General features: G+C 42.3%; 1 protein-coding gene across 7 annotated transcripts in view; it reads right to left on the reverse strand.

The window, feature by feature from the left end:
- Positions 1–19,834, reverse strand: part of LOC147697946 (betaine-homocysteine S-methyltransferase-like) — a 381,692-nt gene that overhangs the window by 110,042 nt on the left and 251,816 nt on the right. For 5 of the 7 annotated variants that reach the window (XR_015299315.1, XR_015299314.1, XM_086934647.1 and 2 more), the window contains one exon: positions 5,469–5,545. The exons of the other annotated variants lie outside the window; for them this stretch is intronic. Coding sequence is in view for 3 of the 5 variants with exons in the window: in XM_086934647.1 (XP_086790773.1) it covers positions 5,469–5,545 (77 nt within the window). In the remaining 2 variants the exon portion in view is untranslated. The remainder of the gene's footprint in view (positions 1–5,468; positions 5,546–19,834) is intronic. 7 annotated transcript variants of the gene reach the window in all.

Below are 19,834 nucleotides of genomic sequence, written 5' to 3' on the forward strand. Positions count from 1 at the left end.
GAGGTGGGGCCAGGATCGTCCCTGGCAGGTACAGAGCCATCAGTCGCCTGGCAGGAGGTGGAGCCCGCATTGTATCAGGCAGGGCAGGCTATCAGAAGCTACTCTCCACCTACTCTCAATGCAAATGTCCCACTCATCCCACACTGACTCAGCAGATCTCTGGAGCCACCCAGCTCCTGTCACACACACACCAAACCAGCAGAAACCAGAAATACTTTCTAAAAGTGCAACTTTCAAACCCAGAGTCCAAAAACCATCCACACAAACGGATGCGTAATTAAACCCCGAGTTCAGGGATACCAAACTCGACATTGCACCATGCTCCCCGAGCCAGCTAGGATTATAGCATTAATAATCCTGGCAGCCCATTCTAACTAATGGAGAGCAGGTTACCTTACAATAGTGAAAAACGAATATGGCTGTAATTCACTATTAGGACATGCCAACTTGGTCGGACTTGTCCTACCTTATGCTTACAATGCACCCTGCACTCAGGCCTACCATAGGGGTGACTGACATGAAGTTAAGGGAAGGTTTGGGGACTGGCAAGTAGGTGTACTTGCGAAGTCAGCCTGACAGTACCAGACTGCACGTAGGTCTAGCAATGGCAGACCTGTAGACATACCTTTACTAGGCCGCTCTTGTGGGTGGCACAACATGTGCTGCAAGCCCACAAGCACCATTTGTATTTAGAAGGCCTGGCACTCCTGGTGCACTAGACTAGGGACTGTCAGTAAACCAAATAAGCCAAACATGGAATTCAATCAATACAGTAATTTAACATAGAGAGCACTTGCACTGTGGCACTGATCAGCAGTGGCACAGTGCCCAAAGCATATACCAGCAAAAACATCGTAAACAGTGGAGGCAAACAGAAAAAAATGGAGGAGAGACTCAAGCCAATGATGTCAGGTCTAACAGGACTTTACCTTGATTATGAGTAGAGATCCCTAGACACAACTTCCTCTTCCCCATCCCACAGAACCCTAGCCTTTAGCAGATGAATGACCTCCTTGAGGCTGACAGATGTTTGGGGCAAACAGCATTCCCATGACAGGTTTTTTACACATTGCTCTGCCACTCCAGGCTTGACTACTTCTTCATACCAAATGACTCATTTCCTCTGGTCCATTCAACTTATATCCTACCTTGTGTCCTTTCAGACCATGCGCTAGTTGAGTTATTGAACAGGACAGAGCAGCTCACAGCTAGGGCTACCTGGACACTTAATGCCTGGGGCCTTGGGGAAGATTCCCTGGAAGACCTATTGACCACTGAAACAGTCTACTCTGAACTGAAACATTTTGTGGACACCCACAATGCCTCTGGGAGGCTTTCAAAACAGTGGTTCAAGGGACAGCCTTTGCTGCAGTCTGCGAGTGACAGCAGGAGAAAGATAAAAAAATGTCTCTACTGGAAGCCCTTAAGCTTGCGTTGGAACATTCTGATGGTCTGAGGGAGTCGGCAGAAGATGCGCAACCCCCAGCAGACTTCCGCAACACACTCCAACTTAAACTTCTTGACTCAACCAACATAGCTGGTTCCCTGGCCCAATAGCGCTTGTATGAGTAAGGCTGGAAAGCTAATCTACTGACTGACCATAAAGTGCAAGGAACCTCTCACAGTTACAGCACTTTGGATAGAGGAATGACCCCTCAGTTCTGATGCTACAGAAATAGCTGTACCGTAGCAGAATATTACACCATGCTCTATAGCCACAGGCTACAGCTCAAAGCAACTCGTCCAAATGTAGCAGACCACCCCATACGGTCGTTCTCTGAGACTCAACATGCCAACATGGACAAACCATTTACAGTAGAGGAGCTGCAGGTGACTATCAAAACTGCCCCCTCTGGAAAATTGGCTTCCCTGACGAATTCTACAAAAAGTTCTCCTCATTATTGACTCCCACCTGTTCTCCTATTTGAGGAGATGGGGCGCTCCGGCTCTCTACTGCCAGATTTACAGTCTGCAACTATCACCACCACATTTTAGCCCGACAGGCCTCCAATGCTGTGCTCGTCTTAGGGGCCCATTTCCTTCCTAAGTACAAATCCTAAATTGCTTGGCAAAATGCTGGATGTCACACTTGCCACAGTCATCTAAATTACCTTAAGATTGGTAGAAGCACCTGGCATTGCCTATGTAAACTTCAGGAGGCCCTCTCCCAAGTTGACAAACTTCTTGGGCAGAAGGATCTACTCTTGATTGACAATAAAAAAGCCTTTGATACTGTCATTTGGCCATTTCTCTTCCAAATACTCGGAGGGGCGAACTTTGGTCACAGATTCCTCTCCATGATTCACGCGCTATACAGCTACAGGGAACTCGAGAGTTCTGGTGAATGGAGGACTCTCATCCTCCTTCTCCATACATTGTGGTACATGAGAGGGGTGCCCTCTTGCGCCTCTCTTATTCGCTCTTGTGATTGAACTACAGGTATGCTAGATCAAGATGGATGCACAGTTGGAATGCTTCTGCTGGTCCACTCACATGAAGATAGAGTCGTGCTTTACACCGATATCCTTCTATACCTATAATCCCACAGACAACTCTATCCCACTTAATACAGATACTCAATGTTGATGGCGATGCAGCAGGGCTATGGGTCAACTGAGAAAAATCCCAATACATACACTCAAGAGGTCAACTCTCTGACCCTATGCCATATGGGACACTACGGACCATGCATGGCTCATTCAAGTATGTACACATTATTATTTCTCCTGACCAGCAGATAGCCTGGTGCCTGAACATCACATTTATTCTCAAACGAGTATGGACTGACCTTGACTACAGGGCTACCCTTCTGCTTAATCTCCCAGCATGCATTGCCCACTATAAGATTATAGTTCTTCCCATGTTTCTCTATGTGATTCTCACCCCTACACTCTTCCCAGCATTTTTTTTCAGAGCTGCAGTCCATTGCTACAAGCTTCTACTGCAGGAAATCACCCAGAGTGTCCTACTCTTAGGGGCCGATTACGATCTGGTTAAGAACGGCTCCAAACGGGATCCGAATTAAGTGAATCCGATTTGGTGCCTATGTTTCCGACTGAATCGTCTACCTTTCCGGATGACCAAGTACGATACAAGGTAGCCGTCCGCACTGACCGAATCGGTTCTGAACGCTATTTTTGTCGATCCGACTCATTCAGAGCCGAATCATGCAGCTCAACGGGGACAGTTTCTGAAAGAGCAAGTACGATGACCGATTCTGACAACTGTTCCGACTTGTTTTGAGGAGATGAAACGGCTGTGGTAATTGTACTTCGGGGGCCCGTAGCTGCCCCCCCCCCTCTTCACCTGGGCCCTCAGAATCAGTCGTAGGGGGGTACCCATGGGTCCCCCCTTTCCATGTATGCAGTGTTTCGGGCCCCAAGGACGTCCCGCCACAGAGTGCATGCATTTCCCCACCCACCCCTTTTTTCAATTTGAAATCTGTGCCTGTGTTCACGTTGGGATATCAATGGGAGCCCAACCGAATCAAGTCCGTCGGTGGGATTCCCGGATTGCAATTCATACGGAAAGCATTCCCAACCTGATTCAGTAGAAATGCTTTCCTAACAAGATCGTAATCCATCCCTAATGTACAGCCACACAGTTTAAGGGATGACTATGGGCACCCAGACCTTTGCCTCTACTATTGGGCAACACATATGGTATGGTTAAGGGACTCGTTGTTTGGGGATCATGACGATTCCTCTTGGTGCCTTGAACTAATCCTACCAGAGAAATGGGGGAATACGGGGGCTCCTGTATGGACACCACCATCCAGCTACCCTTCCATAGGTCTCCGGCATCCCCTTGCAGTGCTTTCATGCAGCCCTGTCACACACTGGATGGCTGTTTAAACAGATGGCTCAGACCCCTCTGTGGGAGGGAACGTGGCTAGAACAGGTGACCAGGCTTCAGGGGTTACAGGGCTGGGACCAGATTGGAATCTCATCCTTAGGAGACTCATGGTACCACAACCACAATGTCTCCTTTGACCACCTTCAAAAGGAATACAACCTCAATGGAACCCATTTTTTTAAATACCTCCAGATGATTCATGCCCTCTGGGTTTACCGTAAGGTGCTAGAGGGAATTCCTGATTTCAGCTCATTAGAAGTGAAACTGGTAATGGGCCTACTGGGTCGACAGGGGATCTCCCATCTCTACAAGTCCCTGTTACTTAATGTCCCAACACCCCAGTGAACCTTTGCAAGAGCTGTGAGATGGACATGGGTGAGGTAGATGGTCATGACTGGAGGGAGACCAAAATGGCCACACAGGCTTTAGTCATGCCCTCTAATCTTAGGCTTGTACAGTTCTACTATTTCCACTGTGTATACTACAGTCCAGATAGGCTGTGGAAAATGAGACGTGCTAGCACACCACGCTGTACATGCTGTGTGGACCTCAACGGGTCCTTCTTTCATATCATATGGGCATGCCCGAATATAGAGACCTCCTGGACGTCAATTAATGACTTGATTATCCAGCTACTGTGTATCCCTGCTGAAATGAATCCAACGGTGGCACTCCTAGGGATCATGGAATGTTGGGCTAATGCTAGACATCAAAGAACGCTTGCAGGAACTGGGTATTTAATTGACATTGTTAGACACTGGAGATTCCGAGAACCACCACTGATAGCCCTGTGTCGCAGGGAAATCAACTTGTGCTGCAAAGCTGAGAAAGATGTATAAAAGTAAACAAAAAACATTACTAATTTTCTATGGATAACATGAAAAACAAATTTTGAAGTCATAAGTACATTTTGTTTTATATAATTTATCACATGTAATATTGTGATGTTTACTACTGCACGGCTATTAAATATAATAATAGAATTAATTATAAACTCATATAGAACAGCCACATGATCACTTAGGGGCTGATTACAAGGTGGTCGGACTTACGCCGACTGCAACCGTATCGGGGTTGGGACCGCCCAATACGATGTCGGCGGTCCCGCACCCCGACTTACAATGAGACTGCCTTCAAGGCGGTCGCAAAGTGTATGTTTTGTATTTTGTATTGCGGCGTTTGCTGCTTGTCTGCAACACACGCCGCAGTCCAAAAACGCACAATGTGCATTTGCCTGCTCTATGTTACCCCCCAAAACCCAACACTGAGGGCTATGGGGAAAAGGAGGGCCTACTATGGGCCCCCAGTATCCCTTTCCACCAGCCTTTTCATGGCGGGTAAGCCACCATGAAACGACTGGCTGGGAGGGACAACATAATCCCTACAGCAGTGCCTGGCAGGCACTGCCATCATTGTAAGGATTGGAGTGCCCTCAGACGGTCCGACTGGCTCCTTGAGCCCGTCGGATCTGAGGCAGTCGGTCTCTCTGTGAGACCGCCACCAAAAGGCTGTCGGTGGTGGTCTCATCAACATCGTAATCAGGCCCTTAAATTGGGTTTTCCATCAACTGAATTAGCTGTATTGTGAAAAGACTAATGAAACAAAATACATACCTATCCACTTTGCTCCAAGGTCAGCCCATTCTACTGCATACGATGCTAAAGTATTTTCTAAACTGCTTTTAGACCAGCTAAAAAAAAATGATTAAAAATATAAAGTAAATTTAGTGCAGTATAAAACAATTCTCATCATCCACACCCAAATCATACTTTTAAACTATAATCACTCAAGTTACAAAAGTGCATATTTACAATCTGCCATATTTCACAAAACTCAGCCTTAGCACCTTTGGAAAGCTGCACCAGTGGCATCTTTTCATATGTACTGCTGAGTGAGGTATCTGATTTTTTTGGAAGGCATTACTGACTGAAGTCCTGATTTAGAGTTTGGTGGGGATGGTACTCTGTAGCAAACCCCTGGTTCGCCCACCTGATTTACAGACGGGTGGACCTTAAGTATGTCAGCAATGGAGCCTACGCCAACTCCTTTGCTGATGTACTTCTCCGATGGCCCGATGGAGTATGAGCCAAAAAAGGTTTACATAGGACACTGTCCACACAATTTAGAGTGGACAGTATTCTGTGGGTTTTTTTCTGTTCGTCACTGCCAGGTTAAACATGGTGGGGAGGGACAGTAAAACAAAATAATGTCCCCTGCATCATAGGAAACACCTCCTATGGTGTGGGGGCCGTTCATTTTAGATTTAAAAAACAAAATACTATTGATGGAGCAGGGTTATGCATAAATTAAAGCTGCTCGGATTAAACCTTCAATGGTGTGAGTTATAAACAATGTTTGAAATTAATTGAAAATAATTAACATACCGTCAAAGAAATTAGAAAGGTGCAGGAAATTGACACTGTGACTAAGTAGGCCACAAACGATGTATGTACCATGAGTAAAAATACTAAAAAGATGTGTTCTGTTGATTAACATAATTAAGCAAATATTAATTACAGGACAATAGATTTAAATGATTTTGTTCTAATGATTTGGTTGAAATGAAATTATGTGATGAAGATTTTATTTTGGAATAAATAATAAAATCATGTTTATTTCTCCTAGAGAAACTGCACATTTTACAAGAAGGACTCAGCATTTGCGTTAGGGTTAATTTTGTGTTAAAATGTAGAAATACAGAAATCGTGTTTATTTCTTCAAAGCTGACTATTCTGTTCTTTATTCTCGAGTGGCTGCTACATGTCCAGTGTGTATACGATGCTTCCTACTGTTGCAATAAAGAGCGATTTCTTATGATAAACTGTACTGCCAAATGTTTCCAAATGCATCTGAAAATGTGTGGCTGAGGAAAGAGAAGATTTGATTTCCTCTGCTGAAGGACGATGATGACATCATGGAATTAAACAATGGACGTTTGAGAAGGAAAAGCGATGGAAGTGATGTGACTTAACACCCTATGCCTGACAGATTTTGGTACAAGAATTAACTGGAATCAATGGACATTAGGGTATCATTGTTAGTGAAAGATTCGGCCGGGCAGGAAGAGAGAGAGGAGAGAGTGTTTGTGTTAGATCTATCTAAAGCATTAGGGTGAGCTGTTCTTTGATGTACTTGGATGATGCGGTCCATAAGCTGACTCCTTAACTTTGCTCCTCATACCTCACGAGGATAGCCCCAGCTTTCCCTCTCGGCTGGAGGGTTAGCATTTACAGCTATCAGCACGCTGTGCTATAGTTTCTAGGTTTGTATGAAATCTGTATTTGCAATTGTTCTTATTGAAAATGCTCTTTGTCTCTTACCCTATCCACGCAACTCATGCTCCGTAATTGAGATGTTACTGTGATGATTTGTATTGTTTCTTGGGTGAATATTCAGATTTGACATTGCGTCTCTGTTTGACCAATTCTATATAATTTCAAAAATAATACATAAAAGCAAACTAATAGAAACTGAGTCTGTCTTTATTCATTATTATGATGATGAAGAAATGTATATAAATGTAAATAGAAAAGTGTAAATATAAATATTCTCTTTGTTCTAGGTCCTCATAAGGGGAATATTTTGTCTATATCTTTTGCCAAATCCCTGTCAAATTCTCCGGTCCATCATAGAGCCTGTCGTAATATGGGCCAAAACATAGTCATATAAATAGAGAAATATAATAGGCAAAGTGACAAGCTGATTATAGTATGTGGTATAAATAGTTATTTGCTCTGCTTTGGTTTTCAGAAACCCTCTTTCCCCGCTGTGCCGCGTGCTATCAGTTTTTGGTAGTCAGACTAAGATGTTTTTTTTTTTTTGTTGTTGTTTTTTTTATAGGATGGTTTTTGTGTAGATTGATTATATTGGCAATCGAGTTAGATGAGAATTATTGTTTGTTAATAACCTCACGTACCTTTTTGTTACATGTAGTGGTCGCACCAGTTTGACCTTAAAGGAAAATTGTTGGCAGGTCCGGAGAGGCCTAAGATTCCGGGATAAGCCCAAAGGCGTGTCTTAGTGTGGCTTACACTAAGTGTTGCGTTGTCTGCTGTTGATGAAAGTATTGAGCAATAGTCGTATTGTCAGTATTGCGCAGGGAACTTTGGAGTTAGTGTAGGAGAAGCTTATTTGGGTATCTTTAGAAAGCGCATCTGGAGAAGTCCCGACAATTTTTACTCAAATGAGAGTAGAAGCACGCTGGTCGGAGATTTTACTAATAGCGAGAGTATTCTTGGAGAGTTTGTATCTATTTATTTGATGAGTTTTCTATAGCACTGGCTAGACCCATAGGTATTAGAGAGCTTTACATGGGGTTAGCATTTTTACACATTACAGCTGTTACATGAAAGAACGTTGCGAAGAGAAGAAAACAGAGACAGGTACTATGGTACTTCGGGAGTGGAGGGGGAAAATGACGGAGGAAGGGATGAGGATCAGGACTGGAAGGAGCGGCCAAGGAGAATAGTACAAAGAGGGAATGCAAAAATTGAGAAAGCGAGTCAACAAACCAGTAGGGACCAGTAAATCAACAAAACCCAAGACCAGGCCTCCTACCCTGCTTCAGGTAGCTTAAGGAAGGGAATGGGACAGTAGGAGGGGGCAAATGGATGCATCCCGGTGAAATAGCAAGGAAAGGGGGGTGAAGAAGCCCAAGAGGTGATCCATAGGGGCGATGACGAGTCTGGAGAGTACAAGGCGTGGACAGGCAGCCGGATTCAACCTGAGAGTCTGTAGAGACAACAAGATGGCGGATGCGATCAAGGGCCCCAGAGTTAGTGACAAAATGGCAGGTGAACGAGGAGAAAAACAGTGAGTTCAAAAAACCAACATGGGAACCAACCCCTAGAGCAAGGTTGGCAGGGAAAGAACAGTCACCGGATCTTGCGGGGAAAGGCTGCAGGATGCCAACCATTATCGGGTCAAAGCAGAAAGGAGGCAGTCAGAACGGGCCCCCAGGTAGCGACTTCGAGAGGGGAAGGCAGCAGCTGGATCAGGAGTGTGGGCAAAATCAGAAGGGAGAAATGGAAAAACTAGTCCGCGGATAGTGGCGAGCAGCAATTTGATTTAGGCACCCTTGATGCTAATCAATCGGGGTGACAGATACCATGAATTTTTAGCCGAGGTCCATAAGATCGAAAAGGGTGACGCTTGGCGGCCGTGGCTCAAGTCAGGAGGACAGGCTGCTCCCGAATTATTGCCCCCGAAGAATCCAAGGCAGCCCAGTCGGGCACCAGCAGAGAAGATCAAGGATCTGCCATCAACATAATCAGTTAATCGAATAATGAAGGGAATGAAGAACGAGGTGGAGGGAATGAGAAAAAAAGAGTCCAGTTCAGAACGAAGCCGAGGCCGAGGAGGCTTTGGAGGCAGCAGCGGAGACCAGGCAGGCCCGCCTCTCAGAGCTCGGGGGCGAAAGCCAGCTCAGGGTCGCAGCGCTGAGTCTACCTCTATCGATGGAAAATCATCGGTGAGGGGGACAGAAATAACAGCGGGTAGATGACGGCAACAGTGTCCTATGTCGGGCTGGGTAGGTGAGGGCCGAGGGTTAGAACCCGGGCCGGTCTACACTATAGCCAAACAAGTAGCTCCACCGGGCATCGGCCATTTGATCAGGATCTCCACGGTCAGGGCAAGGATCACTGATCATCAGTGAGAATTTGATACAGAGTTGCAGGAGTTGAAGAAGACAAGGGCTGCTGACCACACAAGGCAGGTGAGTAGAAGGGGTCCAAGGAGGGGGTGTATTTGCGGGATTCGAGCCCAAAAGGCGATCCCGGGCCGGGAGCATCCAGACAGAGCTCCTCACCTGTTGGCCATCTTGAAAAAACTTTTCTTTTAGTGGAAGCTGGAATGTCTATGTTTTCAAACTTTGTTTGTCAAAAGAGTTTGTAAATAGTTCCCAATACATTTTGTAAAGGGAGGGTTAGTTGCAGGAGTAATACGGATGTCACAGAAAAGCCACACTGCAATTGGTTAGTTACTGTGAGCCATCACAGAAAGCCGCACTGCTGTTTGTTGATAAGTATAAATCGTCTCATGAGTGTTGTGATGTTATAGGTGTTATTGCGCTGGTATTGGTCAGAGTGAACCAATTGAACTGATATCAGTACCGAAGAGAATCTTGATTCTCAGATGAAGAAATGGGGAGGAGATGTTGTGGGATTAGGTGAGGGGATGTATCCCGTTGTATTAGTGTAGCATATTCAAGGAGGAAAATGTAAAGAAAAGAAAAAGAATACCTCAGAGACAGAATTTAATCCAAATGAGGCAGATGATTATTTTTTGGATGAATTGTTAAAGAATAGACCTCCATCGTATCAAGAAGATCAAGAGAGACCATCACCAAGTGCTCCAATGATTCAGATAGATAATCCCCAAAAGAAAAATACAAGTGTAGTAAACAGGGCTAAGAGAGATTTAACTAGAAGAATACATGAATTAAATTTAAAAGCAGATGCTTTGTCAGTTCCAGTGACAATTAGTCCTATAGTTCCATTATACAATAATGAATAAAACTTTTCATAAGCGCATGCATGCCTTAACAGTTCCTACATTTCGAAGTGACAGAATTAGTAATAGGACTAGTGCGACAGAGTCTTTAATTGAGATTTGGGAAGGAGTAGTAGAAACTCCAAATCATGATGTGCTGATTAATCCAAAGACGTTACAGAATACAAAGGAAGTGACAGTGACACCTACATCAGGAGTGTCTTTAGGACCCTCACCGGAAGAATTCGATGAGTGGATTAGAGGGATGACTTCTAATAAAGTGAACATGGATGTAGGTGGATTAAAAGCGGATCTAGAAGAAATTATATTAGATACGATTAGCCCAGAAAGATTGAGTGAATATCAGGAAGAAGAGTTGTTATTCTTGTGTAAAAATATCACAATGAGAGCGAGAAACTTTCATGAGAAATTTTCTGAAGTTTCACAGGCGTATGGTGTGGACATAGAAAAGTAGAAGGCTTTACAGAAAACATATAGATTGGATTTTAGTGATAAAGATTTAGAGAGTTGGAATTCTTCAGAGAAACAGTTACAAATGAAGGAGTTGATCAGCACATTGAGACGACGGGGTGAATTAGATCGTTGTAAAGGAAGATGGGCTAAAAGGAAGGAAGAAACAGTTGTAAATATAAATGTTTTACCAATGTATCCATTGAGAGGAACTATGCCAGAAATGCCGGAAATTATATATCCCATGACAGAGGTACCTGGCGGTGGATATGTTTATGTTCCGTGGTCAAGACGTGACATATTGTCATTCACAAATAAGTTTCCAATATTGAGAGAGGAACCAGTAGAGTGGTACAAACAAGTAGAGAGGTTTGTGACATTTTCAAAAGTCTTGTGGAAAGATTGATTGATATTGTGGTTCCAGCTGATTTGTGAGTAGAGTGTAAGATTGCTGTAGATTGGCCGAAAGAAGAATACCCAAGAGATGCAAAAACTTGTGCGCCATCAGATGAAGTGATGAAAAATACAATCAGGTCATTACTAATTTGAAGGTGAAACTTTCAGCAAAAGAAACAGATTAGGTGAGAATAGATAAAACTACACAGGAAACAAAATAAACTGTACATGCTTATTATGATGTTTAAACAATATAATGGCATTGAGAACATAAGTGACAAAAACATGGGTCATTTTGTATATAGGTTTGTGTTTGGATTGAGACCAGAGATTAGCATGATGATTCAGCAGCATTTGATTGACAAAATATTGTGTTATGCCAAATGCTGTAGTGATAATATTGAGTTGCGACATAAAAAGTTGAAAGAGATAGTAATGTGGGCTCAGTTGAAAGCAGCACAGAAAGGTGGATTTGTGGCTTTTTCTCAATCAGTTTTTCAAGGTAATCATAATAGTGCTGTTATGGGAAGTGGAGGTGCAATAGGTAAAAATAATAAAGAAGAAATGAAAAAGAAATAATCTTGTGGAAAATGTGGATATTGGAAACACGAGCGTAGGAGTTTGTTGGCAAATACAGGTGGTGGTACTGGTGCTAAGGATATGAATCAGAATCAGATTAATCAAATACAGAGTCAGATACAAAAACAGAATCTAATAAATGGAAGAGGACAGGGTTTATAAAAACCTCAAACTCATACCTCAAGCTCCTATGCCAAATCAGAATATGAGTGGTCAAATACAGAGGTACGGTGCAAATATGGGTTTTCACACAGATGAATCAACAAAACAAAATGTACAAGTGGTTTCACAATATTAGTTGCAGTCCCATGGGAGTGACTCAGATACATCTCAATGACGATGGCCTAAGAGGGAGGAGGAGTGCGTGCTTGGTGCATCCTTAGCGGTAGATCAGTGTGGTCCTTTTGTGGATGGAGAAGTAGAAGGTAATGTGATTACATTACTTGTAGACATTGGTGCTACCCGTTCCACTGTGAGAACTGTAGAAATTCCTAACCTACCCCTCTCGGGAGAATATATCCAAGTTGTAGGTGTTTCCAATCAATTGATCTAAACTCCCGTAATAAAACCAATGAAGGCACAGATAGGAGACTTTGTGGTGAGTGATACAAGTCCAGTTAACTTTTCAGGTAGAGACTTCTTATGCAAAATTAATTGTACCGTTTATTGTACATCAGATGGAATAGTTTTTTCAAACTAAGGATGAGGATGTCATCTTTGAGATGGCAAGGCAAGGGACAGAAGTGAATGATTTGTATCCTTTATTTACAGCGAAGGATTTGCCTGTTGAATTGAGGGAAACTGTATTGAGTGATGTGTGGGATTTTTACGGGAAAGACATTGGGTTGGTGAAAGGAGTTGACCCTATTCAAATTACAGTTAGACAGGATGAGAATTCCCCAAAACACCATCTTACAAAATGAGTCCTGAGACAATTGCAGGAGTAACACCAGTAATTGAAATGATGATTGAAGAAGGTGTTTTAAAAGAAAAACTAAGTAGTCCTTGTAATTCGCCTATTATGGGAATTAAAAAACTGAGCGGAAAATATCGAATTGTTCAGGATTTAAGAAAAATAAATCGAATTGTGGTACCTTGCTGTCCATTAGTGCCAAACCCAGCAGTAATTCTTAATCAAATTACATGTGATGCAGACTGGTTCACAGTGATTAATTTATGTCAAGGATTTTTCTTGAAACCCTTACAGCTGGATAGTCAATATTTATTTGCATTCCGGTTCGGAGACCGTGTCTTGGCATAGTGTGGAGTTCCTTAAGGGTATACTGAAAGCCCAGACAAGCCTTGTGAAAATATTTTGCAATCGGAATTAGCTGTACCGGCTTTTTTTTTTACTTGAGAAGCATCTTGCTGCCAAACAATTTGTGTTGCATTATATCAAGGTCACTCTTGCTACTATTTTAAATAAGTTGCATTCGCCTTACCTGTGTGTATAAACTGTTTTTTCAGAGTGCATATTCACAGAAAACAAGCGTGCAAGACCCAGTATATGACAGGAATACTTGGCTTTGTTTTTACATGCAGTGCCTGCAAACAGATTCTAGAAAGAAGTTTTTTCTCAGATGAAAAGATCACCTCGACCCACGAGGAATTCTCAAATTGCAAAACTAAAATTGTGGTTTAATCTATAGTCTGCCCATATCAAAAGATCTACATTTGCAAAACTAATGAAGAAGTGACACAACAAATCATCCAGCATAAATCACGCATCAAAACGAACATTCAAGTAGCACCAATGGTCAACCATTTTAATCAAATGGGACACTTAAAGCTAGATTTCCACTGGACTGTGTTAAATGCTATCCAAACAGACCCCAGAAGGGGAGATACTGACACCAGGATAATGCATAAAGAAGCATACTTGATTATGAAATTTATTTCGGTATCAAGAGGTCTGAATGAGATGTCTGAAACAAACAGATTGTAGCCAACCCATGTGTGTAGTAACCCAGCGTCCATACTCAGTCTCTTTTAGTTGTTTTAACAATGAAAATGTTAAGTTTTCCATTCTAAAAACAAGGTAGACACGCTTTGGCCTGTGATCCATTTCAGGTTTTACATTAACTTTTATATATCCTTTTTTTCCCAAAAATCATTCCTCTAATTGTTGCGTAGAATAATCGTAAACAACGTTAGATTATTTAACAACCCTCACCCTGAGGTTTTGCTTTAGTAAAAAGAACCATGAATTGTGCACCATTATAGAAGTTCAGTGTCAATACACTACATCACCCAGAATCCCCAACCGGTTGATGTGGGACACCCCCAATTTACAAAATAAAGGTCAGAGGAACACAACACCATTATCCATGTAGGTGTGGGCGGAAAATCCGTTCCGCTCGCGGATTTTGCGGATTTTCGGGAAATCCGCAATCCGCGAGATTTGCGAATTTCCCGCAAAATCCGCAAATCCGCGAGCAGCGGATTTTGCTCGCGCTGCTCGCACTGTTAGCGTGAGTTCGCGCCCCGCGAATAAGTGCGAAATTGCAGAAATACGATCTTGGCAAAACTGAAAGTAACTACTTACCAGGTTCAAAAGTTCAGGCACATCATTAGTAGCCATTTCCTGTAGGGCTTCCTGAGGGGCCCCTCCAGAGTTCAGTTGCCAGTTGAAACTATTATGTGACCCTGCTCTGAACCTCAGAATAGTTACACATATGCCACAAAGGTCCTGAATTACAGCTAAGGGAGACAAGCAGGAGCCAGGCTGGAAGTTAAAATCCATTAATCAGCCCCTAATTCATTATTGTCAGTTGGGGCAGGGCAGGTGTTGTAACTAATTTTGCAACAATGAAAGCACTTAGCAAGTGCAAAAGATCACTAATCAGGGCGCACTAAGGAAGCAGGTGCCAGCTAAAAAAATATTCTGTGACACATTAATCAGCCCCAAATTAATTCAGGTCACTTGAGGCAGGGAAGGTGTGCTTTGCTTTGCCGAAAATAATGTACACTGGACAACCAGAGGGTGTAGTGATGAAACAGAGGGTGGCATGGGTGGGCCAGAGGGTGGCATGAGTAGTCAGAGAGTGGCAGTGGTGACAGAGAGTGGCAGTGATGAAGAAGAGTGTCCCAAACAGGCTGGACACGTAGAAACAACAAGTTCGCAAAACTTGCGACCCGACAGGTAAGTTCGCAAATTGCGAAATTGTAAAAACCCTCGCGAACTGGCAGAAACACGGGCGAACACAAAAAAAAAAAAAATCCGCAAATTCGCGGGAATTCGCGGATTTTGCGGATTGCGAATCCGCAAATCCGCAAAATTCGCGGATTGCCAATCCGCAAAATCCGCTCATGCTTATATCCATGTGGTAGGATGACGATGTGATCCGGAGGGAGCACTAACACCTTTTGTGTAAGTGAAAACAAAGAACTGTTGCATCATGTTTTAAAAGAATTGAGCATTTCACACTCCCAGGCAACCCTGGAGTCTTAGCAGCGGCGATAATATGCCATGTACCAAATGTGCACACTTTTAATACCATAAGACTTGGTCTTGCACGCTTGTTTTCTGTGAATATGCACTCTGAAAAAACGTTTATACACATGGAGAAGGCGAATGCAACTCAATTACAATAACAGCAAGAGTGACCTTGATACAATGCAGCACAAATGGTTTGACAGCAAGATGCTTCTCAAGCTGTTTTTTTTTTTAAAGCCGGAATAGCTAATCTAGATTGCAAGTAGTTTTTCACAAGGCTTGTCGAGTGCTTATGGTTTTTTTGAAGTGCGCTGGGAAAAGCAAACACTGAAACAGGTCTGTTTTGTTTTTTACAGAAAGGAATCAAACTGGGCTCCAGAATTCATTTCTAAACAAATAAAAAATACAGACTCTCATGTAATAGAAGCTTTGTAAATTACCACAAACTCTGCGCTTCACTACCAATTATAAAAGACTTTATTTATTTGAATTTATCCCTTCCTTTCAGACCAACATGAGCAATCCAGAAAAGCCTGTCCTGCTCCTTTGATTTGGTGCACGAGTACAATTCCCTAATAATCTAAACAATTAATACGTCGGAATCAAAACCTTTTGTTGTGCCCCTTAGGTAAATTCATAACCATTGTGCCATGTTAAAGTATATTGGAATTTGCTGATCACTCAACTCAAAAATCTTTTTCTTTCACCCTTGCAGAATTCACCAAACCCTGTCCTGAAGAGAACCCCCAAAGTAAGTGTGGGTTTGAAATGCGTAGACCGGGATCAATAGGGGATCCTAGTTCAACCAGTATCACTATGGACGTATAAATTCATTTGTCTTAAGAAACTATTGGAAGCCCATATTAGATACCTTTGGACCCATTATATGTTCCAGTACAAAGAGCACTTTCTGTGAATGTAATGATCTGGTCTTGTAAAATTTGGATTGGTGAAGATGCAATTTTAGCCTAGTTCATGTACAAATTTTGCATTATCACAATATATATTTGATTTATTTTTCCACATTTCACACGTTTTGCAATGGTTTTTCACTGTATATCCATTGAGTTGAATATGGATTGTCCATTCTTTTATCGCACCAAATGTGAAAGTTTAAAAAACGTTTGTGTTTAATCAAACAAATGTGAGGTCATGATTATTGAGTAAAATGTACCTCATGCATAAGTAAAGATGTGTTTAGGTAGGTAAGGTAATCATAACTTTCTTTGGTTAAAATAACCATCAAAGTATACACAAAATGAGCAAAAATTAAGCATCAACAATCAATGTACAAAGAGAATAGTACATAAAACTCGTTTTAAAAGAGACCCATGTGCACAAAAATACAGCGTCATCAAAATAACTTTAAAAATATCCTCAAAATATTAATTTAAAACATTTCTTGTGGTTTGATAATATTCCTCCAGGCAAAAAGTATAATAAAACTAGAAAGAGAACGTGCAAAATATAGCAAGGACTAAGGAGCAAGCTAATTTGAAATGTGTGTTACGTTAAAATATGCAGAAGACAAAAGACTGTATTTACAGATGTTGTCCTCAAATATGCATTGGGGGCTGTGGAACAAATACGTAAAGTGACCATGCATTGTGCAGATAGGCAGACAAGCAGCAATACATCAAAAAAGACATCAATCTAGGGAACACAGCAATCTATATCGTTTAAAACTTTTAGGGGGCCATTATGATGTCGGGCGGATTGCCACCGCTCAACCGGAGGTGGCGATCCGCCCGACATCTCTCCCCGCCTGCCCTTCAATTACCCCCGCCATATTACAATGGAGGGTGGCACAGCGGCGGCTGGAAAGACCGTCCACCACGTTAAAGCAGGCAGGCAATCGTCTGCTGTGCGGTCCTGGCCCAAAATATGGTGGCAGTGCCTAGCAGGCGCATTAGGGCCTTTCCAAGGTAGCGATGCTGCCATGGATAGGTATGCGGTCTTTTGCATTGGGGGCCTGTTGCAGGCCCCCGGGGTGTTGGGTGCACTTGGGGGGTACCCATGGCACCCCCTACATTGGCATGCGCAAAGTGGCAGGCACCGCACGGTGCCTGTCACCTGGTGCATGTCAATGCACAACATGCCACTTTTACATTGCGGCGGGTGCTGCTTGCAACACTGCCCGCCGCAATGCAAATGATGCGGGATGCGACAGCCAGGGTAGCGGTCGCATCCTGAAAGCCTCCGCGGGACTGCAGCACCTCTGGCAGTCTGTCCCGTTTTCCGTGATGGCGACGGGCGGACTTTGTCCGCCTGCCATCGTATCCGGGCCCCAAGTCTTTTAAACCACATTGCTTGCAGAAATGTACTTACAGCAAATACTATTTTTGGCGATGTGTCACTTTTTCAAATCCTAAATGCTTCCTGGTAGCTATGGGTGGCCATGTCGCGGCAAATAGGAACTAGCCATTGCGATGTGTGGGACGATACCCCCTGCAGAAAAACAATACATGTTTCTCATCTTCGATACCCGAGCTACATGCAGGGCAAGTTCTGAGATCTTGATTAGTACGCCATTTGCTAGTAAAGGACCTCAAGGGTAGCATTCCATATCGGAACCGCATATACTAATTCTTGGTTGGGGATGGAAATACTATATTCAGAAATTCTTCAAACCTGGGATGTGTTTAAATCTCACAACCACCTGATGTTGTTTTCTGTATACTGTAGGTTACCAACACGCTGGTATGGGTGTTGTTATATAGGTATAATTTAACCAAAGGTCTACCACATTGATAAGAATCCTGGAACCAATGAGAAGAGTAAGAGTGGATCAATACGTAAAAAAACGTGAATTAGTGCTGCTGAGATTGTGGGTGATATTTTTGGAGCATTGATACCTTCTGTTGGAGTAATTTTAAATTCACACAACATTAGACAATTGTCTACGCGTGTTGATCATTTATCAACTGATACTACTGGTGGATTTTTAATGATTGACACTGAAATGGTGGCTATGAGATCTATAGTTTTGCAAAATAGACTTGCTCTTGATGTATTATTGGTGAAAGAGGGTGGAGTCTGTAGCATGTTGAAAATTCAACAATGTTGTACATATATCCCTGACAGAACCAGTAGATTCTGATACAATCAGATTGTAATCAGATTTTGTATTTTAGAAGGCTTAAGTAGCCATCAAAGGGGGATTGATGGAGCAGGGTTTTGCGTAAATAAAACCTGCTCGGATAAAACCTTCCATGGTGTGAGTTAATAACAAAGTTTGAAATTAATTGAAAATAATTAACATACAGTCGAGGAAAAGAAATTAGAAAAGTGCAGGAAAATGACACTGTGACTAAGTAGGCCACAAGCGATTTCTGTACCATGAGTAAAAATACGAAAAAGATGTGTTTTGTTTGTTAACATAATTAAGCAAATATTAATTACAGAATAATAGATTTAAATGTCTATTATACTAATGAAGGGTTTGAAATGAAATTATGTGATGAAGCTTTTATTTTTTAATAAATAATAAAACAATGTTTATTTCTCCTAGAGAAACGGCACGTTTTACAAGAAAGCCTCAGCATTTGCGTTAGGGTTAATTTTGCATTAAAATGTAGAAATACAGAAATCGTGTTTATTTCTTCAAAGCGGTCTATTGTGTGCTTTATTCTCGAGTGGCTGCCAGGTGTCCAGTGTATCTATGAGGCTTCCTACTGTAGCAGGAAAGAGCGAGTGTCTTAAAATAAACCATACTGCCAAATGTTTCCAAATGCATCTGAAAATATGTGCACTGAAGAAAGAGAAGATATGATTTCCTCTGCTGAGGGACGATGATGACAGCATGGAATTAAACAATGGATGTTTGAGAAGGAAGAGCGACGGAAGTGGTGTGACTTAACACCCTATGCCGGACAGCCAATACGGAAAGGATTTTCCTGGATTTTGTTACAAGAATTAGCTAGAATCAATGGACATTAGGGTATAATTATTAGTGATAGATTTGGCCGTGTAGGCAGAGAGAGAGGAAAGAGTGTTGGTGTTAGATCTATCTGAGGCGTTCGTGTGAGCAGTTCTTTGATGTACTTGGTTGATGCTGTCTATAAGCTGACTCCTTAACTTTGCTCCTCATACCTCATGAGGATAGTTCCAGCTTTCCCTCTCGGCTGGAGGGTTAGCATTTACAGCTATCAGCACGCCGTGCTATAGTTTCTAGGTTTGTATGAAATCTGTATTTGCAATTGTTCTTATTGAAAATGCTCTTTGTCTCTTACCCTATCCACTCAACTCATGCTCCGTAATTGAGATGTTGCTGTGATCATTTGTATTGTTTCTTGAGTGAATATTCAGATTCGACATTGCGTCTCTGTTTGACCAATTCTATATAATTTCTAAAATAATACATAAAAGCAAACCAATGGAAACTGAGTCTGTCTTTATTCATTATTATGATGATAAAGAAATGCATATAGAAAAGCGTAAATATAAATATTCTCTTTGTTCTAGGTCCTCATAAGGGGAATATTTCAACTACATCTTTTGCCAAATACCTGTCAAATTCTCCAGTCCGTCTTAGGGCCTGTCGTAATATGGGCCAAAGCGTAGTCAAATAAATAGAGAGATATAATAGGCAAATTGGCAAACTGA

This window comes from Lissotriton vulgaris, chromosome 8 (genome assembly GCF_964263255.1).
Source record: "Lissotriton vulgaris chromosome 8, aLisVul1.2, whole genome shotgun sequence".
Classification (NCBI taxonomy): Eukaryota; Metazoa; Chordata; class Amphibia; order Caudata; family Salamandridae; genus Lissotriton; species Lissotriton vulgaris.